A 27,805-nucleotide genomic window follows, 5' to 3' on the forward strand; every position below is an offset into this window, starting at 1 on the left:
CACGGAGGCGGCCGGGGCGGAGTGGGGAGCAGGTACCTGTCGAGGCCGGATAGGGCTTCTCTCTCCTCGGCTGTCAAGCTGGCGAAGTCCTCCTCGCTCTGGCCGCTCGCTTTCCCCGCCGCCATTTTCTTTTCCTCATCACCGAAAGGAGCAGCAGAGGCGGCGGCAGCGGCGAGCGACACTCCGCACGATTTCATGGAAACGCAGCGTAATTAACTCACGATCGCAACCCCCCCCCTGCGCGCCCCCAACACCCCCCAGCGCCGGGCGGGGCGGGGTGCCCGACACACACACACACCACAACTTTTATTACAACAACAACAGCCGGCAGGGAGGGGGAGGGAGGGAGGGAGGGGAGAGGGAGGGAGGCGGGGGGAAGCCCCGCTGCTCGGAGGAGGAGGGAGGGGGGAGGGAGGGAGCCCCAGCGCTGGAGACTCGGGGGAGGAGGGGGGGAGGAGGAGGAGGAGGAGGCGGCGGCTGCTGCGGCGGCGGATGGCGGCGGAGCGGTGTTTACATCGCCGCGGCGCCGCTCGCCCCGGCGGCGAGGGGTGCGCGGAGCCGGGGTGACAGGGGCCCCGCCCGCCCTGCCGCGCGGGGTGTGTTTGCTGCCTGTACAAACTTCCCCAGCAGCTGCCCAAAGTTGTTGTAATTGTGTCACACAGCGAACCCCACGCCGCCACCGTGACCCCCCCTCCCCGCCCGCCCGCCCGGGCCCACGCAGCCAATCGCCGCCTCCGCGGCGCCGCACGTGACCTTTGTTGACTTACGTCAGTCATAGCGCTCTTCTACCGCTGCGCTTCGGCTTGGTTGGCCTTCGGCGCCCACCTCCCTGTCGACCTCATCCCATTGGTCGGCGTCTAAGGGAGGGGGCGGAGTTTCAGGGATTCGCGGCTTCTGAGAGGTCGGTAGGGCCGTCAGTCAGAGGAGCTTTTTCGATTACCCAGCGCCAGCAGGTTTGGCGTGCGCCTTTAAAAACCGGAGGACGCGAAGGCGGGGGAGGGGGGAGTTTTCGGGAGCGGCGGTTTTCGGGGGAGGAGGAGGGCGGGCAGCGCTGCGCTGCGCTCACGGGCGGAGTTGCGTAACGGGGGCTCCGGGCTGGGGGAGTGGACAGCGCTGAGAAAGCGGGCCTCGCTAACTGCTCGAGGGGGGGCCGTACTGTACCGCACCACACCACACCGGCTGGGGAAGGCCGCGCTCGCCCGCCCCGCTTTGCCTTGGCTTGGGCGCGGGGCGTGGCGCTCTTGGCACAACTGGATAACGGCTTCCTCACGCGGGGAGCAGGCACGGTGCTGGCTCGGGCTCCGTGCGCTTGGGCCTCGAGAAGGAGAAGCCGCCGCCGCCCGAGGGGGTGGTTGGGTGGCGGGTAACGCCCGTGCGGAAGGGCGGCGGCGGCGGCCGAAGCGAGGGTAGCCCCCGTAGCGCGGCAGTTGGCTTCACGCGCCCTGGGAAGCGGAGGCGTAGAGGCGCCCAGTGGCCGGTTTGCGGCTTTCGCCGCCCGCCCGCTCGCTCGCAGCGGGGCAGGGACTTTCCTGTCAGCCACGGGGGAGCGGCCGTTGGCCCGCCCGCGCGGGCCGCCCCGCCAACGGACGAGCGCGTGGCGGGGCTCGAGGCGTGCTGCGGATGGGGAGGGAGGAGAGGGACGCCCGAGGGAACACCGCCCCTCCCCGAGAGCCAGTGACAGGTGGAGCGGCGCCCGCCGGCGCGAGCCCCGTGGCCGTCACGTGGCGCTGGGGCGGGGCGGGCGCCGCGCGGCGGAGGAGCTCGGGGCGGGCGCCGCGCGAGAGAGATCTCGCGAGGCCGCGGCGGCCCGCAGGCGTGAGGGCGGGGCGGGGAGGCCGCCGGGGCTGGGCATGGCCGCCGGCTTCCCTCGACTCCACCGGGCGTTGCGTGAAGCGGCTCGGCTGCGGCCCGGGGGTGCGGAGCGGCGGGTTGGAGGAGGGCTGGTTCCTAGGAAGGCGCGAAGGACCGCAGTCGGGCTTCCGGGAAAGTCGCACGTGTGAGTAAATCTCTGAATTTCTTTGGACGTTGCGGGGAAAGGGGCTTTGCGTGCTCTGCTTGCTTCCCCTCCTCTATAGGGCCAAGCCTACCGACAGTCTTCCTTGTGGCTTGAATGTTACCTGGGCATCCCTGGTTCCTTGGCCCAGGAACTCCAGGGTCCTGTTTTCTCTTTACGTTCCCATTAATTTGCCCAAACGGCCAGGAAGCTGTAGGGTTTTTGAAAATCATTAGATCTTGCCTCTGCTGTGATGCTTATGAGAAGATCAGCCTTCTGCAGGTGTGTGATGGCACAGCTCGCTGCTCATACCCATTTTGCTGAAAATCTTCTATAGCATCACTGTATCACTTCTTCAATGTCTAGCAGAAGCCCCATGACCGGGCAGACTTTTCTGTGCCAGTTGAATTTCCTCTCCTCAGAGAGGGGCCTGTTTTATGACTGCCAGGTGCACTAAAGCATCAGTGAAGCTATTAACTGCCTTTGGGAATTAGATTAATAAGGTCAAAGACCAAACTAGGCAAGGGATGTTCAATAACAGTGCTGCTGCTTGCCAGTTCTATCCTCTCTTTTTTTTAATTGCCACCATCAAATCATGTAGTCATGAAATTGAAGCACGTTTCTGCCTCTATAGGTGTTACAGCTAACATTTATGTGTCAGTGATGTTTTCCAAATAGATCATCAAATGTTTTCTGGTCCTGATGGTGTCTGTAGCACAGTGCAGAGACACTGGCAAAAGTGTGCGAGGCCTGTTCTGCTTCCTAGCACCCCGATTAGAGATCTGGTCAAGACAAAGTCTTGAATAATGCAAAAGAAGACTCAAATTATTGTGTCCTTGCTCCTCTTAGAAGAAAAATCTTGTAATGTAACTGTGCTTTCTGAGGCAAATGCAGTTAGAACAAAAAAGCACCTGAGTTTACTAAGGGTGCGTATCTTTATAAAATAGCCAGCAGCCTTAGATTAGAATATTGGCATGAGACAGGCATTTGTGTTTAAAGTCTTTTGAGTTTGGAGTCCACATAAAAAACAAGTTACTTTTGGTTCTGGGAATGGGCCATAGTCAATTAATAGTGAAAACAGCTATGATCAAACATCTGTCTTCATCAGTATTTTACATGGCTTCTCAGTCACAAATTTTCTCAGCAGCACTTCCTTAGGTGCCTAACTCAGGGCAGAGGACTCTACTGACTGGTAATGGTCCAAGAACAACGTATTTCAGCACAGATGATTTCTGAGGATCTTGACTCTGAGGTCTGTTTCCACTTTGCAGTGTCGTAAGTATGAGTCAATGGAAAGGATAGTAGATGAAACTATATCTCAGTACAAGGAAGGTAACTTCTAAATTACAAAGCAATTCAGGAGACTTCATAAGAAGCATAAGTGAGTCTTAGTTCAACTGAAAGTATAACGAGAAACTTCCATGTACCTCAAGTTACAACACTCCTCTAGTACTGTCAACACCACTCTTACCCCCCTGCATCCTGCCTGTATTGCTTGAATTGAATTTCCAGTTGCCTTTTTTTTTTTTTTTAATTTGAACTACTGTGCGGATGACTTAAGAGGTACCATAAAGGCCTATGTACGGTTTCAACTCTTCAAGATGTATCCAAACCTCAACTTCTTCAATAATAGTAAGAAAAGCTTGAAAATGCATGCTGAAACAAACAGTCCCTGCCTTTGCTAACAGTCAGATGACACTTTTGGGAGCTAACATTGATACACTATCACCTGTATGAAAGGAGAGAGACTGTTTCAGACAAGTGTGATGCTGGCCTTCCACTCTGAGATACGCCCTGGAAGCTGACTTCAGGAGAAGTATGTCCTTAAATTCTTAAGAAGAAAGAAGAAAACTGCAGTGTTGTTCTGTATCTATCAAATATCAGTTAACTTGTTAGATTTTAGCTTCATTTAAATTCTGAGTAATCTCTGAGTCTCCAGAACCTGTTTGCTACTTTCTGTGTGAAATTTGTGGACTGTTAAAACTCTTGGACTGAACAGTACTCTTTGGATCCCCCTTTCCTGTATATTTTCACCCCCATTAATTTTCCATGCGGAGTTTCTTTGTGTATTCCTGTACACTGTGTCACTGTGCCCGGTCATGCTGCAAGACTTGCCTCAATCTGTTAAGAGACTGAATGCTGTTAGTATGTGTACAATTGCAGAGTAGTTTATGCCAGAGAGAACTCTGTGTTCCAAGTAGGTATTTGGTGTGCTGGTCATTCTCTGCAGATTGAAAGTGAGATGCTAAGTTAATGCACCACTTCTTGAAAAGTAATGTTAGAAACAGCAGAAGTTGATTCTAGAGTTCTCCTTATAAATAAATACATGTCACCTGGTGCCTTGTTGAGCTGAAAAGCAACTCCTGAAATTACTTCCAAAAAGTTGATATGGAAGAAAGATTCGACTTCAACATTGAGACTCAAGCTGTTGTCTCACTTGATGTCAAAGGTAGTTGTGGTATCTCAAGCATCCAGGTTTATTGGCAAATAGGACAAGCCTGAGCACATATATAGAAACGCAGTCTCAGGAAAATAATTTCATGTAGCATGGAACATGGGAAGGCTGACCTGCTCCAGACCTACTTTTTCTTTTCACTCTCACACCAATATTACTTTTCACTGCCATCAACTCCATCGATCAAGTGCTTAGATTGCCATTGTCAATTGAGGGAGGGCCTTTTTAGAGATGCTGATGATCCTACTGTTTTGGGTTTTTTTATGAGCAAGAGTATGGTAGTCTGTCACGAATATTCATCACATTCGCCGTAAATCTGTTGATAGGAAGTCCCGACTGGAGGCTTGTTTGCTACAATACTGTCTAGTCAGGAATGCTGCTTCTTGCAAAGCACAAAGCTCCTTGGTGCAGGTCTCCTGAATGACAAACACACGCGCCCTGATCTCCTTTTTCCTCTGTCGTGATCTGGGACAAGACAAAGTAGCAGTTCATTAGAGCTCTGCAAATTCAGTAGATTTTTTTGTTTTTCTGGACATAATTACACCTTCGAAAAAAGACTTGATCTTCAAAATATAAAATGTTTTGGGCTGCTTATATGTAAAACATGGGGAAGCAAATGGACTCATTGAAAAGTTTTAATGTGTAAATCTCCTTAAAAAAAGATGGCTGTGGATTTAAACTCAAAAGGGTTACCTGGTGGGAGCATACCACACTGGTTCGTTTTAGCCATACCTAATCTTCTCACAACTCAGATTGTAGAGCTGCCCACATGACTTCTTTGTACTTGCTTTTGGACTTCAAGAAAAAAACTCCCTTTGTTTTTTAACTCTCCGAATGTTCTGTATAGTATCATACAAAAAGAATATAATTTTCTTCCTAAAGACAGTTACTTCAGTATGTTGTCTATAGACTGAACTTCCTTATACATCTTTCATATACATCCTCCTGGTGGAGGAACCCCTCTCCCTGGCTTCCGTTGACATCAAATTCTTCCTGTAGAAGGCAGCTCACTTTCTCAAAACCATATTCTTTGCTGGAAAAATCTGGCTTTGTTTTCTGTGTCTCTATAGCTCTTGCTCTCCAGAAGGGCAGAGGTTCTGCGCAACACTTCTGTAGTCATATCAAGTGTGTTGAAAAGCCAGACTAGCTCCGCGAAGACTATATGGGTTACTGTGTTTCCATGGACAGCTGCTATTTTCTTACTATCTGATCTCATCACATCCATTCTCAGATACATGCTTATTTTCAAGAATAGCGATTAACAGAACCTATTGATTATTATTAACATATTTGGTGTGACTTCCAAGTCGTGGCAAATTTGAATGAGCAATATATCAATCCCTGCTGGATACAATTGAAATCTCATAGTCTTCTCTAGTCCAAGACGTACTTGCTAGTCACCTACAGCGAGATTAATTATTTCAGCCCCTAGAAAAAACTATGGTGCTTGAAGTTAGGCGTATCAGTTTAAATTGATCTTTCATTCCTGCTTTTTGAAGTTCTTTGCAGCTCAAGCTATGAGCTGGTAGAGAAGTGAGGTTAACAGTCACCTCCTTACACTGTCACACAGGAGTATGAAGCAGCTCAGGATGCACATGTGATCTCTACTGGCACTGCTGTTTAAAGGGGGCGGGGGAGGGTTTTCCAGGTCTGGAGTCAACATTATGCTTATAATAGCTCAGAGGACCTCTAACTATAAGGTAAATCCTTTTGCGGTAGCCCAGGAGAAACGTGACAAGACAACAATCTTGGATTTGTGTGACAAGGTATATGTACTGAAAAACAGCAAAGAAGAAACACAAGCAAACCGAAAGAACCCACAGGATGCCATTTTGTGTCTTACAAAACATAAATCTAACACTTGCATTATTGCCACCTTGCCAGATTTTAGTCAAGCTGCCTGAAATATGTGACTATTGGGCATATAAGGGACAGCAGCATAAACTAATACAACCTGACAATAAGTTAGTCAGGGAGAAAGTAGCCCCTTTGTTTAACGTTCCATATTCATTGACAGGTTTTTTTCTGCATCTTTTTTCTTATTGCTCTTTACTCCAAGGTGAAAGCAGAAAAGCTTAAATTACTAAGTTATGTTGTTCTTGAAATCAGGAACAAAAAAACCTGCCGTACTTCATTTTTGTATTTTAGCAGTAGCTCCTGTATTGTCCCGGAGGTCATAATAAAATGATCTGCAATTTGCATGTTCCCTTACTACCCTCATTAAAGTTCTGATGAGTGGTGTGCAATGATCCATGTTATATTTTGACAGTGGATGGTGGTCAAGAAAGTAGGGGAAACTGATCTAAAACCCAAGAGGTGATTCGGGGTTTTTTTCTCCAAAATGCCCAAAAAAGTGAAATGCTTTTGCTAGCTATAAGAAAAAACAATACATGTGTAGAAGTAATTACTGAAACTAGAAAATGTTTGGAAAAAAGTCTTTCTGATACTCTTTATCATTATGTTGATGAACAAATTCCTCTTCAGTCTCAGAAATACTTTACTAACTTTGAGCGGTGAGGGGAGTAAAAGTGAGCTAATCTAGGAAATGCATTATTATCATGAAGATATTTTTTCTTTATGAAAGCGTTAAAAACTGGTAATTACTGAATGCTTTAATTATAGACCTTACTTAGTATCATCCTATCTTGCTTAAATCACAGAGTCATTTTTGTATCTTGCCTTCTCCTCCCCTTGGTCAGCTTGATTTTTTTAAACCTGGATTGTATCTGAAAGGCTTAATGCTTGAATTCATCTGGAACTTAAGTGGTAATTCATAGTCATCAGAAGTACACACAGCTATCAGTTAAGCAGCGATTTCTATCACTGTGCAGTGTGTCAGTAGAAATCATAAAATTTCTCTTGAGCAATAGAAACTTCAAAGGAATTGCTATTTAAAAGTAACAAACATGTCAACAATTGAATCTAAACATGGAAAACCATGAATGTGTATACATAAACTAAACTGTATTTTGAGCTGTTGCATGAAATTCAGAAATTTTTTTTTATATTCTATAGATTTTCAGTGTTAGAGAGACTCATTCTCTGCATGCTAGCATGAACACACTCACCTGTTTGCTTAAGTTCTACCAGTAGAAGTGACTGTTAGAAGAGATATTACTGTATCATGGTTTTTTGTGCTCTATTGATCTCTAATTTTATACTAACTGACAATTTTTGCGGACTTGGAGAAATAAATAATATGAAAAATTAAACTTGTCCAGGAAGTGGTTCCTTTATAGTGCTTCTGTTAGTAGATTTTAGTTTTTGTTTTTAATCACATCCATTCCTTCCTGCACCCCCCCCACCCCCCGGCAGTTTTGCCCGTGTCCATTCATGTATATTCCAGATGTGGGCATGCTTTCATTTATGGTGATAGTTTCAGAAGGTAAGTAGGTTAAGTGTCCACCTTCCCACTAGGAACTGGATGTGGCAGCTTATGACATAGCACCTTCCAAAGAAGTCACCCGTTTGACAGAAGATGATCATGAACAAGTATCTCCATTCTTCAGACACAGTGCAAACAAAGTGCGATTTCTTGCCGTTGTGACTAAGCAGGAATCTAATACAACTGTTGAGAAGCTGGTAATAAAAATACTGTGTTTATATTAGCTTATTGTCATCTTCAGATTGACAATTGTAGCTCCCCTGTAAGTTTATAAAATTTGGCAAATGCTGGAGGTGAAGAAAAAAAAAAACAGCTTTGTGTTTCTATGGCTAGTTATTTATATATGCATTGACTTAACATAAGATGCTAGACTAATACCTTTGTAGCCTGCTGGTTTTTTGGCTTGTAAGTAAAAACACGTAGATAACATTTCTGAAACAGCTCTGAAATGAAGTTAAGGTTTTTTTTGTGTAAACATTTGAAAGGAGCTGTTCATGATGCTCAGCAAATTAGATGAATGGGTATCTTGTTTACTTTTGTAAATCCTGGAACGGAATGCAGTATTATCCAAGATACATTATTATCTGACATGTTTGTTTTTCTCGTAAAGCAGAGATTGTCACATGCTCTTACTGGATTTAATTTAGTGCTTTATAGACAAATCTTTTCAAGAAAGTACCTGAGAATGATGTATTTTAAAAGCCTCAACTGTTGTGTATGTTGCTTTTTGTTAACATTCTTGTGGATGTCTAAAACGATAACATCTTCAATAACCAGTCTGAAAAACTATTTTGGTTGTAGTCTCCAAGTCTTGCCCGTCCATTTCCTACTACATCTGCCTATGCCGCAACTTTTAAAATCCGGTACTTTGCACAAGTAATGGTATATACTAAATTTTGGAATTGTGTAGAGATGAGAGTTTTAAAGCTGCAAATAGCAGAAGAGGCTCTGTGACATTGGGTTTGTCTTGTCCAAAGTTAAGGCAGTGGCTCAAGAAGCTCCATCATACTCTTATTAGACACAGACAATGCCAATTCTGCATCCTTGTCTAAACACAGTTCAGGTTTCCCTTAGAGCAATTGGTGAGTCGGGACATTTCAAATAAAATAAAACATGATGCTTAAATTTGAAGACTGTTGCTGTAAGGCATGAAACTTTATTTCTTCTCTTACGTTTTAGAATTTTATCAAAATAAGATGGCATCCCCTGAATTTGATGCATAGGACTCAATGAATAAGGAACAGGGTTGTACCCAAAGCATGTAAACTTGTTCATCATGTGTGACCGGAAGATAAAAGAAGTCCTATACTAAAACATCAAACTGAAATTTGATTTTTTTTTTTTCCCCCCACAAAATTGCTACTATCAAGAGGTAGATCTTATTTGGAAGCTCTCTAGTGGTTCACGTTCCACTGTGTCTTCTGCATGTCAGTAAGAGTTGGATCAGGCCTCTGACAGAGCTGAGAACATCGGGAGGATGTGAGGAAGGAAGACAAGTAGTTTCTACCATAAACCTGATGTTCATAAAACCAAACGCCAGCCCTGACTTTAAGTATACATTTTCCCTTGCTTCCCCCACCCATCAGCTGCATTTCACTTGAGAACCTGTGAAACAGGAAATTGCTAGTTTAGGAATGGCTCGGAGAATTTCCCATCTTAAAATTTCTCCAGGTACAGTTTGGTTTCTGTTTGAACGTTTGCAGTTGTGTAGTTGTGTATTTGTATAAATACACTCAGTACTACTAAAGTCGGTTTGTGAGCAGTTCTTTTCTAGTGTTATGTTGTTTTGGTTTTTGGTCTGTAAATGAGGCCTGTGGTGGTTTACTCTTGGGAGAAAAGCTAAAGCATTGTCTGTCTTTCCATGGATACATAGTCCCAAACTGAAAGCCAAGCGAGAGTAAGGAAATTGCCATTGATCTCAATGGGAGCGTAGCCTCTTGGGAAAGGGAGCAGCAAAGGGCAGCTCACTAAGCATGGGCTATATTTTCCTTGAAATGCTTAAATCGGTACTTTTTTGCCAGTAGTGGATACCAAAATTTTACTTTAAGTTGTGGATTTAAATCTTAACAAAATCAATGTTTTCCAGTGGCTTCTTAGTATCAAAGAAAAGAGCGTACCCCTAATACTCCTCCCTCTCAATTAACAAAAACAAACAAAACCGAAAAATCCTCATCCCCTATTGAATTCACATGCTTACATGTAAGCATCCAAGTTTACCACTTTACTAGAATCTCAGTAGCTGCCTAGATATCACAGAAGTATCAATGCAACTGGCACTACTTTAAAAACATCAAAGTTTTGCAAGTACCTGGATACATTTCTTCTCAAGGTTAGTCTGTATAAACGTGACCAGGGCATTGGTCCTGTTCAGGTTATAGTTCCCTGTACAAAAAGGAGGACAAATGTTTTATTATAAAATTTAAATGCTATTGTTGCCAATCATGTCATTGGTACTTTTTTAAATGACTGATTGAGTTTGCATTTATTACGTATCCCTTCAACGCAGGCACATTAGGGATGAATAATACCACCTTGCAAAGGACCTGAACCTGCAAGTTACAGAATGGCATCTGAGAAGAGACTTTCTGCTCAGTACTTGGCAGGATCAAATCCCAGATAAGCTTGCAAAGTTTGAATGCTTATCACAACTCCTTTATTCAGGAAATTGGGCAAGAAATAGGTTTTCTTGCAAATTCGGTGTTGTTACTGGTTTCTGTTACATCAGCCTATGCTAAAGGAGATATCCAGCACTGTTTATCCTTCTGTTCTCTCTGAAAACATAATTAAATGCAGTATGCGTCAGTAGTGAAGAACAGTTCTTACATATCTGCTGTTAGGCCACTTTTATCAATCATCAACTGAATTTTTTCAAGTGTATTTCTATTGAGGGTTATTAATTTTTCAATGTAAATGCTAACTGTCACTGGTCTGCAAAAAAATACAGGGAAAACACAAGCAGGATGATTACAATCTCTGTCTCCCAGCTGGAGGGGTTTGGTTTCGAATACTGCTGTGCGTGGGGGTGGTTTGGCAGCGCACGAGAAATGGAGATGACTGCAGCAGCTGGAGTGTCACAAACGAGCAGGTGAGGCGAGGAGAGAGCCAAGCGCATGGGGTGGATTTGACCCCTGCTTGAATAGAGGCCTTTTTTGTGGCCGAATTCTTGACTACCCACTTCAACTCTTCTTTCCGTTGCTGTCCTAGTTTTCCACTAGTTGTGTAAAACGTGAACATTCTGTTAAGATTACAGTGTCTCACAAAAAAGCAGAAATGATCAGATGGTTTGGGTTTTGTTTGGATTTTTTCCGCCATCTTAGTCAAACCAAGGGCTATGACAGCACTTTGTCAAAAATTACAGAGCTGGGCAACCGACATGAAGGTGCTTCAGAACGTGGCCACGTGACGTTGTTCCGTAACAGCAACCCCTGCCTCTGGAGGTCCCTTCCCAGTCACTGCTACCAACCCTGACAACCCTCCGCTGCAGTTTGCCCCAACTGTCCCTTAACGATACTGATTTAACTGTATACAGTGCCGTGCCGGAAACTGAGGCAAAGTCACTGAAGTAACCTCGGTTAAAAAAAAACAACAAAAAACCAACCAGCTCCACTCCTCCACAACCCCCCCAAAAAACGCCACAAACATCACAGCAACAACAAAAAATCCCCAAACTTCCAGATGGAGGTGAAAGCCGCTTCCAGACAACTTTTATGGTAATTATTCACATGCAATATTGTGTAGCACACTGAAAAATATTTAAGAATAACATAATTTTAATATGAAATTAAATGCCAGCACCAATGATACAGTGTTGTATTATTTGGTAGCGTGCTGAATTCAATTAAAACATGTTTTGTTAATAAATCTTACATCATTGCTGGCTGCTGCTGTGAAGAATCCTGAGATTCTTTTGTGAGGAGGTCCAGCCTGTTCGTAACAGCGCCTCAGGAGCTGGTTGACTGATGCACAACACGGTAAGGTGATTGCATCTTGTGAGGTTGACTGGAGATTGCTATCACAGGAATAAACACCAAGTTAAAAATTACAAAACCCTGGAACCTCTAAAAGCTTATGAGCCATAGAAATGACCTACTACCTTACTCATTACTACCTCTTAGTAATTGTTAATTTGGTTGCCAGTTAGTCAGATGTTAAGTTGGGAGAGTTGGACAAATGCTGTTGGTCTTTATCATGAGCTCTCTTTTTGTACTGTTCCTGTATTGATGCAGCAGCTGTCACTGGGAATCAAAACCCTGATTCACACACAAAGAGGAATAACTTTTTTCAAAATAACACACTTGAATGCTGTGTTACCTGTGTACACGTCTCTTTCCTAATAGAGCATGGCCAAAAAGGAGTGCGATTCTGCACAGTTGGCAAGACTAAAAAGGAAACGGCATCTACTAAATGATACAATTGGCAGATTATACAGGAAAATGGCCCACATTCTTCTTTCATTCTAAAGAAAACTCTTACAGGGTTTTCTCATCTGATTACTGTTCATACACGTCAGGTTTTTTCCATGTAGTGTGTTTTACAAATCATGTCATTATTTACAGAAGCCTTTAGGAAATAACTTGTGTCTTATATATTAATTCTTAAGTTCAGAAGTATAAAGATTATCCTATTGAACTAATCACTCCTTCTTAAGCCCAGCTGTAAAATGTTTCCATTACACTTCTTCCAAAGTATAGGAATCATCGCTGTCAATCCAGAAAGTGTTTAGCAATAATGATAAATAAACAATAAATACCATAAGGGTTAAAGAGTAAAAATTAAACTTTTAACTACTACCTGCTTCCTTTGCAGCCTTAAATACATGGGCTATGATTCCTGCTCTACATTAACATTCTGAAGGTTTTTCACCGTGAACATGTAATTGTTTGTATTAGAAGCTTAACTGTTGTATGCGAAATTAGAATCATGCCTATGGGTATTTAAAATGGAAGAATAATACCAGCTAATGACTTCAGTGTAACTAGTAAAATTACATCAGGGAGAGTATTTCAGATTTTGCAGATTGGCCAAATTTATATTGATGAGAAATATATAAGATTTAGCTCAGTAAAATTTAATGGAACCAAGCATATATTGAGGGAATGAAAGTGTACAGGCTTATTTGTTGCAATGTGTGGAAATTGGTTAACTTTTTATTTGAGAGAGAAACAAAGTTCTGCTTTATGGAAATTTCTGATTATTTTTCTGAAACATTGTTACTTCTTTTGACGTAAACAGTTGCATGGGCTTGCAAATGGGTTTCTTTAGTAAATTAAATTTATGGAACTTGTTGTTTCTTCACAAACAAACATATTTCTTTACCAGGAGTACACAGAGGCATATTCCTCTGCAGAAAGAACTGAGTTCTTTTGAAATACAGAAGGAAACTAGAAGAGTTTCTGTTCAAAGTGCCAAGCGTTCTCTAGAAAAATACTCCATTGCTTTTCAACTTTGTAACATCCTCTTCTGCTCAAAGATACACACACCTACTAGAAAGAATACCCAGCTTATTATGCTGGGTGATGTCAGTAGGTTCTACTGTTCAGGCCCTGCCAAAATTCATTTGCATTTATCATCTGGCTTGCCATGTCAGCTATGACTTCTACCATAGGTTTTATTTTAATTACTCCAAGAAGTAGCACTGCTTCTCACTTTTATCCTCAATATGTGGTATAACTGCATCCTCCAACTTCAGCAAAGTTTTGCTTAATCTAAACTGTCAGGTGCTATAAATAACTTATGGCTGTGAAAGGCAGGAGATGATAGAGCATCTTGGACCTTGATAGTAATTGTAAAGAACAGAGGTTCAAGATGAAAATAGGATCAGTATTTTGGACTTCCTAGTGAAGATACAAAACTTGAAAAAATGGAATTAGTTATGTAATTAGTTTGTTTATTTATTTTGTTAATTAATAGAATTAGTTGGACAATTTATAGTAAAATACTGGGCACTTGAAAAGTGTTAAAAAAGAGAGATGCAGATTCAAATACACCCATGCTTTAATGAACCAGATACAACTTTCAGGCAATCTGTGGATGCATGAGTGCTAAAATATAATGAGATAAATCTCATTTTTAAAGTTGGACAGTTTATTCAGAGATTGAATCAAATCAAGAGCATGTGTATATGTTGTACTACCATAGAAATAGTATAGTGAATGAACAAAAAGGTAAGCCTAATGATGTTATCCATAGAACATCTGAAAGGAAGTAGAACAGAACATGTTTTAACCAAACAGCTCACAAAGCAGTCCTCTGATATATCAAAGCTAATTAGGACAGAGTCCAACAATTACAAAAGATATTTAGTTGTAAAGAGATACCCAGCAATGTTTTGTCTTATCTCTTAAGCAGATCATTAAAGGCTTCCTGTTATACTTCTTCATTATTTCTTTTCAGGAAAATCTATTACCCTCTCCTCAGGAGGAGATTGAGACCTACCAGAACAATTCATTTGGCCTACTCCCAGCCACCCCGTCTTCTGATATACAGCTGGGGAATAATAATAGCCTGTATGAATAGTTCTTGCAATAGCAGTCTGCTCTGATTGCTGCTTTCCTTATTTTCCTCATCATGCTACACAACATAGGCTCAAAATTTTGATCTGATCTGTTACACATGTGCAGACAAACTTCTGAATGTTTCAGGGAAGTCATCACAGCGCAAAGTTGAGCCATGAGTTTTGCCATAGCAGCAAGTTTGGGTACTGCTGGTGTAGCATAGTCTCAAATTCCTGGGGAACTCATAGAAATTACCTGTAACAATTAATGTAGGGAGCAGAAGGGCTGGCACCATACGAGAGGTTTCTCAAAGTCTTTCTGTCAACACCATCATAGAATAGAATCAAAGAATCATTTAGGTTGGAAAAGACCTTTAAGATCATTTACCCAGCACCACCAAGCCCACCACTGAACCATGTTCCTAAGCACCACATCTACACATCTTTTAAATACGTCTCCAGGAATCATGACTCAACCATTTCCCTGGACAGCCTCTTCCAGTGCCTGACAGTCCTTTGGGTGAAGAAATTTTTCTTAACATCCAATCTAAACCTCCCCTGGGGCAACTTGAGGCCATTTCCTGTTGTCCCATCAGGTAGTTGTAGAGAGCAATAAGGTCTCCCCTCAGCCTCCTTTTCTCCAGGTGCCAAACACCCCCAGTTCCCTCAGCTGCTCCTCATAAGACTTGTGCTCTAGAGCCTTCAACAGCTTCGTTGCTCTTCTCTGGACACGCTCCAGCAGCTCAATGTCCTTCTTGTAGTGAGGGGCCAAAAACTAAACACAGGACTCAAGGCGTGGCCTCACCAGAGCCGAGTACAGGGGGACAATCACTTCCCTAGTCCTGCTGGCCACACTATGTCTGATACAAGCCAGGATGCTGTTGGCCTTCTTGGCCACCTGGGCACACTGCTGGCTCATATTTCAGCCGGCTGTCAGCCAACACCCCTAGGTCCTTTTCCACCAGGCAGCTTTCCAGCCACTCTTTCCCAACTGCTGTAGCGTTGCCTGGGGTTGTTGTGACCCAAGTGCAGGACCCGGCACTTGGCCTTGTTGAACCTCATACAGCTGGCCTCAGTCCATCGATCCAGCCTGTCCAGACCCCTTTGTAGAGCCAGATCAACACTCCCACCCAACTTGGTGTTGTCTGCAAACTGACTGAGGGTGCACTCGATTCCCTTGTCCAGATTGTTCATAAAGATATTAAAGAGAACTGGCCCCAGTACTGAGCCCTGGGGAACACCACTTGTGAGCGGCCGCCAACTGGATTTAACTCCATTCACCACAACCCTTTGGGCCCAGCCATCCAGCCAGTTTTTTACACAGTGAAGTGTACATCCATCCAAACCATGAGCAGCCAGTTTCTCCAGGAGAATGCTGTGGGAAATGATATCAAAGGCTTTACTAAAGTTCAGGTAAATGACATGCACAACCTTTCCCTCTTCCACTAAGTGGGTCACCTTGTCATAGAAGGAGATCAGGTTTGTCAAGCAGGACCTGCCTTTCGTAAACCCATGCTGACTGGGCCTGATCCCCTGGTTGTCCTGTAGGTGCCACGTGATGGCACTCAAGATGATCTGCTCCAAAACCTTCCCTGGCACCGAGGTCAGACTGACAGGCCTGTAGTTCCCCAGATCCTCCTTCTGGCCCTTCTTGTAGGTGGGTGTCACATTGGCTAACCTCCAGTCAGCTGGGACCTCCCCAGTTAGCCACGACTGTTGTAAATGATGGAAAGTGGCTTGGTGAGCACTTCCACCAGCTTCCTCAGTACCCCGGGTGGATCTAGTCTGGATCCAGATAGACTTGTGTGTATCTAAGTGGTTTAGCAGGTCGCTAACCATTTCCCCTTGGATTATGGGGGCTTCATTCTGCTCCCTGTCCCTGTCTTCCAGCTCAGGCACTGGCTTGTCTTTCGGTACATGGGGATGGCCTGCTCCTGTGCCTTTCAGATTTCCTTCTTGAAGGATGCCCAGTCTTCCTGGACTCCTCTGCCCTTTAGGACTGCCTCCCAAGGGACTCTGCCAACGAGGCCCCTAAAGAGGCCAATGTCTGCCCTCCAGAAGTCCAAGGTAGCAGTTCTGCTGACCCCCCTCCTTACTTCTCTGAGAATCAAAAACTCTATCATTTCATAGTTGCTGTGCCCAAGACAGCCTCCAACCGTCACATTACCCACAAGTCCTTCTCTGTTTACAAACAAGAGGTCCCATGGGGCACCTTCCCTAGTTGTCTCACTCACCAGCTGTGTCAGGAAGTTATCTTCCACATGCTCCAGGAACCTCCTAGGCTGTTTCCTCTCTGCTATATTGTATTTCCAGCAGACGTCTGGTAAGTTGAAGTCCCCCATGAGAACAAGGTCTAGCGATTGTGAGACTTCTCCCAGCTGCTTACAGGCTATTTCTTTTGCTTTCATATGATTTTGCGTGTGATAGTGACCTGATAGTCTGGGGCACAATCCAATGGCAACTCTTTTTACAGTTAAAGTCTGGACAGAATAGTCCTCCAGCAGCTTATTGAGGGAGTCTTTCTTTCCTGTACATACGAGAAATGAGGGGGGGAATAGAAACAATTAGCTAGCCTGTATCCCAGACTGATACCTAAAGGTACCATTGCTTACTTTTACACACAGATATCAGTATTTAAAAAGTAACTCTTCAGCTGAACCTATTCTCATGTTCTCACTTGATGCTTGTTCTTTTGTCCTTTCTTGGCCTTCCTCCGCAGCCTTCTAATGGAAATCACTGCGCAGTTCTCGTTCTCCACTTGGCCTTTGGATTTCTAACTCAAATGTATCATTCCTTGTGGGGAAATGTGTGTGTGCTCCACAAGTGTGTTTTTCCGGCCTTCCTCCCTGTCACACTGTAAAATTGATGCAAAGCATGTCCTGTCGTTTTTCTAAGCAGAGGGAGGAATTGTATAATCTCTCCACACCAGATGCTTCATTGCCACTTGACCTGTCTACAATCCAGTGTTATTAAGTCCTATCCATAGGTAATCTTACGTTTTAATGAAAAGTGTTTTGGTCTCAAAAAAGGCAGATAATGTCTGTGTTTTTCTTGTGGGTGTTTGCCCTCGCTTTATTTTAATTTAGTCTCCAATAATGAAGAAATTGAATATAATAGCTAAAAATCAGTTCGTTTTCTGAAATCAAGCTAACTTCATCCAAGCTCAAAATCTTGACAGTCATTTCTAACATTTGCAAGTACACACTGAAGAAAAATATTTTGACATCTAGGCTGTCAGATAATCTGTCAGTAACAGCTATATCATTCAGAGAGAGAAATTATAACTTCCAAAGTAATTTATTGGGAAAATAATACATTTACTGCAGTGAAATACCCTACCGGATGCTAGAAAAGTTACTTCACATTTTTACAGGGGAAGTAGTTGGCTTCAGAACATGGGTTATTCTCTTGTGACAAAAATATAGAAAACTAAATACTTGCTAGAATCATCAACTAAGAGTACGTACCTGCAAACAGCAGTATGTTCACGTATGTTTAGGAAGCATTAGGAACCTCGTGCTGAAGGATGTAATGCATAGGGAAAGGGAAGGAGTGCTCAGCATCGTACCCCTTACAGAAGAGGTTCGTGAGGCACAAAGGTTCATACACTAAATGCTTTACTTGGAATAATTTTTAAAAGCTAGAGAAGTTCTTAGTGCTGTTTTGCTATACCTGGAAAAACGGCGCTGTCCTTGGGCAGAGGTGTTTCCTGGCACGATGCGATGACTGCTTTGCAGAGCTTTAACAGCTCCTTGTTTTACATCTCCCAATTTTGCTTCACTGACATTTTTCATTTTTCTTTGTCCGTTAAAAGTAGTCTTGTTTCTGTAGAGAAATGTCTGAGTGTGATGTGTAATGACAGTAGTAATCATTTCCAAAGTGCTCAGAGGACTAAAGCCCAGGTTTTTGTCGGCTTTCGTGGTGCTGTTAGATGGTATCAGTCTGAGGCTGCATAGTGTGCCTGCTTTTAATCTGGTTTAATTTGTCTCCCATACTGATTTGCACATAAAATTTAAGTAATAATTGTGGCTTCTTGGAAAGGAAATAAGGGGTTTTTTCATGCATTTTGGTATGTAATTAACAAAGAGTAAATTTGTTACAATAGCAATACTTACTGCTATTGTTGGCAGTAATAGCAATAAAAGCCATGATTTTGCAAGAATAAACAAGACCAGGTCATATAAGAAGACTGGCAACTTTAAAGATTATTCAGCACTTAAAGAAAGGTGTTTGTAACATGGTCAATCTCAGCTTTCAAATTCTTCTTAATTCTGCCCCTAATTAGTTAACCAAGTCTCACTGGAACTTACCTGTCCCTTGATGGTTAATGCCACCAGCAGTGCTCCGTTACACTGCTTCTTCCAGAGTCTTTTTTTCAGTGCTTTTCCTCATGCAGGAGATGTTTTCCCTTTTCAGATAGGCTAAGCCATTAGATTCAGTTGATGAAATTTATTTTGAGCTTCATGTGTTCTGAGTCACTTGCTAGAAATTACAAAATAAAATGTGTAGGACATGATTTTAGATTGTTACATCTTACTTCTACATCAACCTGTTATTCTGTTGTCATTTTTAGTGGAAAGACAACCTAACAAATTATTGTGGAGCTTTCTTGTTTTATTCATTTAATTTATCTTCAGTGAAACTAAAACATTAAAAACTGTTGCCATATTCATCTTTTTTTATCCTCTTTATTTGTTCTTCTGTATTTCTTCTTTTTTTCTGAGGCAAAACAGAAGAGGGGGAAAGAGAAGGCTGAGAGTGAAAGGAGGGAAGGAAAGGGTAAAAGAAAAGCAAAACCAAGGAGAAAATTAAAAAAGTTTTGATGCTTTTTCATTGAAACTTTTAAATTGAAAAAATATCCTATTTAAAGGGTTTACAGTTATTCCATATGGAATAACAGTAGTTTTGTCTTTTTTTGAAAAAAAAAATATCTCTACCATTTCTAATGTAAATCAACATAGTACCACCAAGGTCAACTGAGGACAAGTTACGCAAATTTTAGCCACTGTATTAGCCCATACTTAGTACGTTTTAAAATACTTCATCCAAGTTGACAAGATGTGCATATGGTATCTCAGTTTCCAGACTGAAGGGCTGTAGCCTTTAGCCTTCCTCTCTGTCTCCCCACTGTCGTATGTCACTCACAACCTTACTGCATCAGACTTTTAGATTATCAGCCCTTTTTTGTCAGTAAAGCAAATGGTTTTGTATAAATTATAGTCACAAGAATTTTGAGCCCATTTTGACTAAATTTTTTTTTCAAAATCATAGCCAATTTAAAAAATAAGCACTTTGAGCTTTTTGAAATGTATTGTGGAAGTAGTCATGATTTATGTGCAGTCAGTTATTTTTTTATATGTTGGGAAAAAATGACAAGTTACTATCTCGCATTTCATAAATCAGATTTTTCTGTATACAAAGCACATGTCAGAAATTAGTATCTAAACAACATGCCAGTTGGCTTCTCCATGTGGCAGCTTGTGAACGACAATATTTGAGGACTGCGCATTTGTTATATGATGGCATGTAATGCAGTGTACAAACACCAGTTATTTGGAAGTACCCTGTTCCCCTACAATGAAAATAAAATGATAAATCATGCTTGCATTGCTGTATCACAGTTCAGCTGGTGCAACTTTCCAAATTCAGATGGTACTGTTGTTTTTTCCAAATAGGTATGCTGTGAGGTTAATATTTTATTAATGACCTATCTTTGCATCAGAGTGATATGTCAAAACTGATGTAGTGTTTTGGGCATTTAAGTTATTTGGAAATTGCTTTTTCCCCCCTGCGTTAATTGTGTTTTGATCAGAGAGAAATTCCGGTTGTACTGAAATCGGTGAAACATTTTCCACTAACTTCACTGGGATCTGGAACCAGCTGCCAGAGGATGGGGGAAGAGTACTGCTGCATCCTGAAGCTGATCTAGAACGGTGCTGTTGCCAAAAGGGGAACTCACGTTCTTGCTTCCACCGGTGGCCCTATTTCTGGTTGCATCTTTCGTGCAGGCCTAGTCATCATGTGGCTGCGCAGAAAGCAAGATCAGCTTGCTGATCCGCCTGAAGAGTAGCACAGGAAAGAAAAAAAAATGATTCATCTTGTGATAATTGCTAGGGCAAACAGTGTCGGCTATTGTTCATACAGCACGGTTTCCAAGCTGTGAATCAACATCCGCAAGATATTTAAATTCAATATGATAAGAACTGAGATCACAAAATGCATTGCTGCTGAGGTATTTTATTTCATGAAAACCAAAACAAACAGACTGAGTCTTGTGGAGAAGATGTACAGGCACATTATTACATTTTTCCAAAATAAATGCAGCTAGAAAAGGCTAAAGAAAATCATGTTTAAAGCACCAAAGGTTGAGCATGATGTAGAATGAACTAGAAGTGGTTCTTCTCTGACTGAATGGCTATTTAAGTACGCATTGCAGCGCAGAAGCTTTCAAGCAGGGTTGAGGACCATCAACAGGCCTAACTTATTAGTACATCATAAAGTACAGTGCGTGAAAGTTATTTAAAAACCCCAAGCATTTTCATTATTACTTGGTCAATGATGTAGATACTTTTAACGTTTTATCCATTCTTTTGTTTGTTGTCAAGCCTGCAAATATATTAAACATTTATAGGATCTTCTATAAAATTATTTCTCGTTGGTCTTTTGCTACTACATCTAGAAAAATAATCTCGCATTTATGTTTATATGTCTCATTATCTTTTGCGCCACATCCATTTTTGTGAAATCAAGAAATACAAAATAAGAAAAATACCATTAATAACTGTGCAAAAGCTAAGTAGCTTCCTCGTGTGGTGACCAGAGGGAAAAAAAGCTGGGTTTATTCCCCAGATATTCCCACAAGTCAACATAACTGTGGAAATATCTGAACCTCATATCCTTAATTTGCTTTCATAGGTTTCAAAATCTCTCTGTTACTTTCAGCCAAACAAACTAATAATGGTTCCAAATGCCTGTATCTTATTTAATTAAAACAGAGTAAGTTCTTTCTGCTATCTCAACTAAGTGATAAAAACCAGACTTTGTCGGGTGAAGGCCAGACTCCAGATTCTGATGTTACTGAAACATCTTCACTTCAAGAATTTTAGTAAATTCTTTATTGTTTTCTTCCTATTGTATTAACACGCTCTTTGGTGTTTTCCCTTTACAGTAGATGTCTGGAATCCCAAATTATCTTAGAATCACAGAATGGTTTGGGTTGGAAGGGACCTTTAAAGGTCATCTAGTTCCAACCCCCCTGCCATGGGCAGGGACACCCTCCACTAGACCACATTGCCCAAAGCCCCAGCCAGCCTGGCCTTGAGATTATTATATTTATGTCTAAGTTTGAGGGGTTTTTAGTTGAAATGTTCGTTGCTGCTTTTTTAAGTCTGACTATCTTCCTAGTGTCTTTCTGTGGACTTTTTGTAATTCAGCCTTATTTGTTTAATTGATAAATAGTTTTGCATGCAATTTTGTATTCCCAGTTATGTGTCCTTTGCAGAGCTAGTTTTGTAATTATTTCAACAGAAGAAAACAAACTTGAAAAACTGAGTAAGCCTATCCAGTTACATGACTACCGAATAGAGAAACACGGGATTAGTCAGTGAAGCGAACATGGCAAGTGAAATATCACCGAGACTTCAGTGGAACATTTGACAATGTGTCATTCAGTTTTATGCGGATTAGTAAGGGTTACCTGGAACACAAACACTCTCCTACACCAAGGGTGAAGATAAATGTCTGAGGCTGGAAGGAACGCTGGGGAACATGGAGCACCGTTCTCTCCCGTTTGGCATCTCAATGAGTAATTTAGAAAAGAAGGAAGGAAGTTGATCACTATCAATTAGCATGAATTCTTACATGCAGAGAGAAATGCAGTCATGCAAATGGAGGGCTGAAAACAACAAATGACGGAACTCTCGGCCAAGCGCGACTGAGTGCGGCTAAGGCAACGTGATCCAGAACCGGGCTCTTCCGGACGAGGGACAAACCTGGATGACACCTGGAAGCGGTACCGGGCCAGAATGTCCAGCAAAAGGCTAATGCAATTTTGGATAGCCGAGATAGGACCTGAGAGACTAATGTGGTTTGTCTTCTTTTCACTAGAGTTTTGCAATCATATTTGAAATACTGATTTCTGTTTCCTCTCGGTAGCAGAAAAATAACTAGGGGATTTACAAAAGAACAGAAAACTGACAGGGAGATTAAAAGTTATGATTTAAACAACAGCACGATGTAAAAAACCCAAACAGATGAAACTGTTACTGATTATCCTAATTAACAATCTCTCAAGGAGTGGAGTTAGTAAGCTCCCTAAGGTTTGAATCCCAAAGTTTGACGATGTGTGTTTACAATTTCAGAGATTAAAATTGTCAGTAAAAAAAGGAATATTGATCATGTTTATTGTGCTTCCTGATTATCCCATGCCTAAAATTTGCCAGATGCTTGTGTGGTCTTCTATAACAGGTTTAAATATTCAGGATCAATATACAATTGAAATATATAAGCTGAGGAAGCAAGAAGGGAACTAGAGTGCAACTCATTAAATAAAATGAAAGAAAATATTTGTAATTTAAAAATTTAAGATTCACACTAATTATTAGCAAACAGTTACTGATGTCTACATGGCAGCATAAATTATGGCTTTGAACATTTAAAACTAGATAGGAAAAGACATGGGAAAATCAGTAATTAATTCTGTATTGGTTGGATGTATTAGGATGACTAATAAAATACGGTTTTAATATCTAAAATCTGTACTGCCTACAGGAAATTGAAACTACATGTTCACTCACGCAAGGGACACCAGAATTTGATCCTGTAATTGGTAAAATCCAATGACTTCAATCTGGCAAGACAATCCCAAAGTATTCTATGCTGCGTGAGAATGAAGACTATAAATAAGTAATGTATTTATTTTTAAATAAATGGGAAAGAGTCAATTTTCCCATATTCCTAAATGCTCATAAATCATTGTGATTTACTGTGTCAGTCTTAATTTTCAGTTCTGCTATCTATTTCAGTTCAGTTTAAAGGCTGTACATACGGAGAGACTGCCTACAAGATTTTCAATCTCTGGAAATACAAATCTGCCGGAAAAAAATTTTCTGGAGGCCGAGCTTACCCCCTTACAGGAAGAAGCAGCGGCACTTTTAATTAGGCATTGTCCCAATCAAAACTGCATTCTGTTTATTAATTCAGGGTCTATGGGATATAGCTGTACCTTTGAATAAAGATATATGTTGAGGATTCACAGGAAGGAAAGCCAGTAACAGGTGAATGGTAACATTTTACAGAGTTTCGATGCTGCAGAGGCAGGTAGCTTAGTTGGAGGTTACCCCGCTATAAGAAGGGACCAAGAAGCGCACAAAAACCGTTCATCGGTCAGTGTTTCTGCTGACCAGAGCGCTGGGAGCAAAAAGGGAGACCAGAGCAGAATTTCAGCTTTATAGTGTGTTTTCTATAAAAAGCTCCCTTTAGATCTCTCTCTCAGTTTCATTCTGCTCATTTTTCATATCAAAGCTAAAACTTCCTTTCCCTGCAAGTCCACCATTTCACATCAGTTTGCAACACAGTGAATTAACTCTTCCAAACCAGGAGTCGATAATGGTTTGCTTCAGGAGGTGCCTAATCACTGTGATGAATGTCCTAAAAAATCACAGACCTTTACAGATGACATTTTCATTTGCAGTAAGTTGAAGATGGGTTTAGCAAACAGCTGCTTTCCACAACAGCCAGGATTAGTCATCTTATTCTTACATCGAGCATAAAGCAGTTATTTTACATGGGGAATTACAAAAGAGCCAAATAATTCTGGATTATTGATCTATTCGCCTGCTGGGAGGTTGCGAGCGAAAAATCTTTTGCTCTGTTGTTCTTAATTCAGATGCCATTAGTGTAGAGGTTACTCTAGGATCACTATGAAGGAAATTGATATAATGCCTACAGTGCTGAAAAAAATGTTTCTTTTCCAAATAAAAATAAATGGAAGTGAACACAGGGAAGGAAAAAAAAAAAAAAAAGAGTAGTGTTTGGTAACTTAGAAACCACAATGTTTTACAGTAGCAAGATCAATGAAAAGCTGCTATAAAACATGGCTTAAGACCTTGTGGAATTGTACTTAATACTTTAGACATAAACTACCTAACTACAGTGTAATCAGTAATTATTACCCTGTCTTCTAAAGGATCTATTTGCACTTATTTTCTTTGACTATCATCATAAAAGATAGACTAGCTCAATTTTATGTGTGGTATAAATACGCTTTTTCTGATTTCACAATAATTGCCTACGGTCGTTTAATTTGTCACTGTGATTGAGAACTTTCCTCATTTACACTTCCAAAGTCCTCTTGACTTGACGTAACAGTAACGTATTGTGTAACTATGAAAATCAGTGCAGGGGATGATGCAGTAAATAGCATTTGCAATAAAAAGTGGAACATAATTTGCCTTCATTTATAGCCAAGTAATCAAGAGTGCTTTGTAGTAATTTCTACAGTGTGTTTTTTCTATATTTAGAAAAACAACAATCTACCTTTGGTAATAATGAATAAGCAACTGCAGAAATCTTCCAGCTCGGTGCAGGTGTTTACAGCTTTTTGCCTGTCTCCTGATTTACGTGGTACCCGTTTGCGTAAGGGACAAGTCACCTCCCAGCACGCACCTTTCGGGGGTGCCCCGCTGAAGCCCGTGGATGCAGCTGCCTCCCTGGATCACACCACGCTCCCAGTACATCCCCTCTCTCCCTCCTCTACCGCACTTTGCTGCCTGTTTTAGTTTTTTTCACCTAAAGAGCGGAAGCAGTTTAGCGTTTTAATTTTACTACTTTTTTAAAGAATTTGTCGTGTTCCTCTTTATGGTTGAGTAGTTCTAAATGTCAATGTGAAACCAGGCCAGAAGGTGTTTTGGTCGGATCGGGGCGGCCGGCTGTAGGGTCCTGCACTTTATTTCCCAACCAGCTCTACGCAACCGTGCTCATAGGGGAACACTGCGACCCAGCACGGCGCCCAACCAGGTGGTCTTTCATCAGGGCACGCGGAAAACTTCTTCAAATAAAGTTCATTCAGTGTAAATTAGAAGCAATTTGTTTTCAAAATCCCCCGTTATTGGTTTGTACGTCTGTATTTAAAACCAGCGACAGGAAGGGAGGGAAGGGCTGAGTAATGGTGGCAGGGGGTCAGGAGAGCCTCTGCCGAAGGCATATGTGCGTGCAGGCCCATGCCCTGCGGGGCTGTGCAAATTTGGGAGCAAGGAGGGGGAGTAGGACTGAATCCGTATCGCCCATCGAAGGGGGAAGAGGCCCAGAAGGGAGGGGGACTCACCAGAGAGGTAATCCTATGGACCCCTCAAAACAGTGGGCCTTGGGACCTGTGGGGAAAGGAGAGGGTAGGGACTACTGGGGGGCAGAAACGTGAGCAGGTACAATGATTTGTGTCGGATAAAAGGGCTAGACAAGAACTCACAGAGGTGCATGGGGGTTCTGTGGAGGTTTGGGGTGTCTTCCTCTAAGTGCTCTGGCTATCTCAGATGGTCAAAGAGAGAAGAGAGGACTTAAGAGCCATCTCAGGCCACTGGAGGTGCCTTCTGAGATCAAATGTTCAGTATCTCCACGACAGACCTTTATTCGCATCACTACAATAAGTCCATTCAAACTGTGCTTACTTGTGCCACCTGCCTGGGGCAGTCCCCTGCACGGAACCTGCTCGCGTGTTCCCCCTGCGCCCACAGGATCCCGAGCGTGGAGTGACGACCCTTGGTTCCTCTCTGGAATCCAGTGATGCGCTTCCATTCCTTATTTCAATACTGTTACTTCTTAAGCAACTTTCATCACAGTCTAGCGCTGGATACAGACCTCAGCGCTGCACAGGAATCTCAGTTAACAATTTAAGGAGATTTTAAGAAATACCATTCAAATGCTTTTGATGTCAGCATAAATTAATACGCAGAAGTGGAAAGGTGTGATACTATATGTTAAACAGTGTTTGTACAAGAGTGCCCTTTAGCGAACACAGTTATTCAGAGCAGACTGTGTAGCTGCTGTATGTGTAAGGTACCGAAGGCCTTTTTTATGAATTTTGTTGGAAAGAAATAAAAATTAATATTTCTCTTTCTTTATTCTGTGGCAGACACCACTTATTTTGTAAACAGAAAGCAGCTGTTTGCAGCACTAGACATTAAACTAGGAACTCTGTTAACGAACAGCGTTTAATAAGTTCACAAAGTGAATGCTAATGAATGAGTGAATGATTTGATTTTAATATGTATCACATTTTGCTGTAGAAACATCCTTATGTTTCATCTACCCACAGTTTAATTTTATCCTTGCTTGAACATTCCCAGTAGGCAAGGCCAAAAGTAAACTGGGCTAGCCAGTATTACTGATCCAGATTTAAAAAAAAAAAAAAAAAAAAAAAGAAAGAAAGAAAGAGAACCCTGGGATAAATCTGAGAGGACAGAGAGATGCCCGAACTCAAAGCAGCGCTACCCGGCTGGTGAGGATGAAGAACAGGATCACCTACCCCACCCCAAAAGTATGACGGGGTGATCAAGGCGGGCACTTGCTGGAAACAAGCACAGTGAATTTCAGGCTGAGCGAGTAGGAGCAAAAAACAAGAAGGGAGGAAGGGGATCAGTTTTTCATCAGATTTGCTGGCCTCTTGGATCCGCCAGTCCTCCTGCTTGCCAACTGGGAAGTGCCCTGTTCCCCGCTTCTTTGTGCGCACTCCCAGCCTGGCTTTGTGTGGCAAGGCAGTGACGTTGTTCACCGAGGGACAAATGTGAATTCTTTGATCTTAGTATCCTAACTTCACATTTGCTGGGTATTAAAAACAGACAAACATGCACGCACACGTTAAAATACAGAGATGTATTTATAAGTGTAATCGAGCTGTGATTAATTCCTCACATTTCATTACAAACTAATAAAAATCCATTACAGGGCAATGAATGGATCCTGCTAGAAGCAGGCCCATATCTCCTCTGTTCTGCATCATCTGTAGCCACATAAAACTTTGCAAAGAGCGGGTGAACGCGAACAGGACGATTTGGCAGTATTTCATATCTGCGGTGCACATGTGAAAGTGACGGTGTAAGCTGTAAGAACAATTAGCATCAGAATACCAGCAGATCTTTTAAGTCTTACATACACTTCTTGCCTCTGTGGAGGAGAATGGCATTTATTCTGTTCCTGAGATGAAGAGAAACTTGCTTTTCTCTCCTTCAAAACAGACACTAGAGAGACAGAGGGACGTTATCTTCTTGCTAGTGGCATGAAGGGAGCATCTCAGATATGGATTACCTCAGAATTATCCTTCTTGACAAATAGGTTGTGAAAGCGACACTTAGTCTCTTGGCAGGTCCCAACCCTGCCGTCACTCAGGGAACCGTGAGCAGCTGCTGCGGTCTCTCTGCCACTGACGGTAGGTACGCGTCTTCCCTTCCCGTTGTTACCCGGTGCATTTCAGGGCGTTTGTAATCC

General features: G+C 42.2%; 1 protein-coding gene and 1 long non-coding RNA gene across 15 annotated transcripts in view; one reads left to right on the forward strand and one right to left on the reverse strand.

The window, feature by feature from the left end:
* The window catches only part of KDM6A (lysine demethylase 6A), a 159,908-nt gene extending 158,832 nt beyond the window's left edge, over nucleotides 1-1,076 (reverse strand). For 6 of the 13 annotated variants that reach the window (XM_075773662.1, XM_075773647.1, XM_075773672.1 and 3 more), the window contains exon 1: nucleotides 37-1,076. In XM_075773662.1, coding sequence (XP_075629777.1) covers nucleotides 37-197 — 161 coding nt within the window. In that variant the 5' untranslated portion in view covers nucleotides 198-1,076. The remainder of the gene's footprint in view (nucleotides 1-36) is intronic. The other 7 variants (XM_075773624.1, XM_075773628.1, XM_075773598.1 and 4 more) reach the window with 2 other exon arrangements.
* LOC142604824 (uncharacterized) lies at nucleotides 1,056-23,237 on the forward strand. Of its 2 annotated transcripts, none has more exons than XR_012838663.1 (4): nucleotides 1,056-1,996; nucleotides 16,217-16,393; nucleotides 16,525-16,649; nucleotides 20,139-23,237. It is a non-coding gene; the product is annotated as an uncharacterized LOC142604824 (long non-coding RNA). The 2 variants fall into 2 exon arrangements; XR_012838661.1 differs by having other exon boundaries at nucleotides 16,525-16,644; nucleotides 20,139-23,236.
* Nucleotides 23,238-27,805: the final 4,568 nt, after the last annotated feature.

This window comes from Balearica regulorum, chromosome 1 (assembly GCF_011004875.1).
Source record: "Balearica regulorum gibbericeps isolate bBalReg1 chromosome 1, bBalReg1.pri, whole genome shotgun sequence".
Classification (NCBI taxonomy): Eukaryota; Metazoa; Chordata; class Aves; order Gruiformes; family Gruidae; genus Balearica; species Balearica regulorum.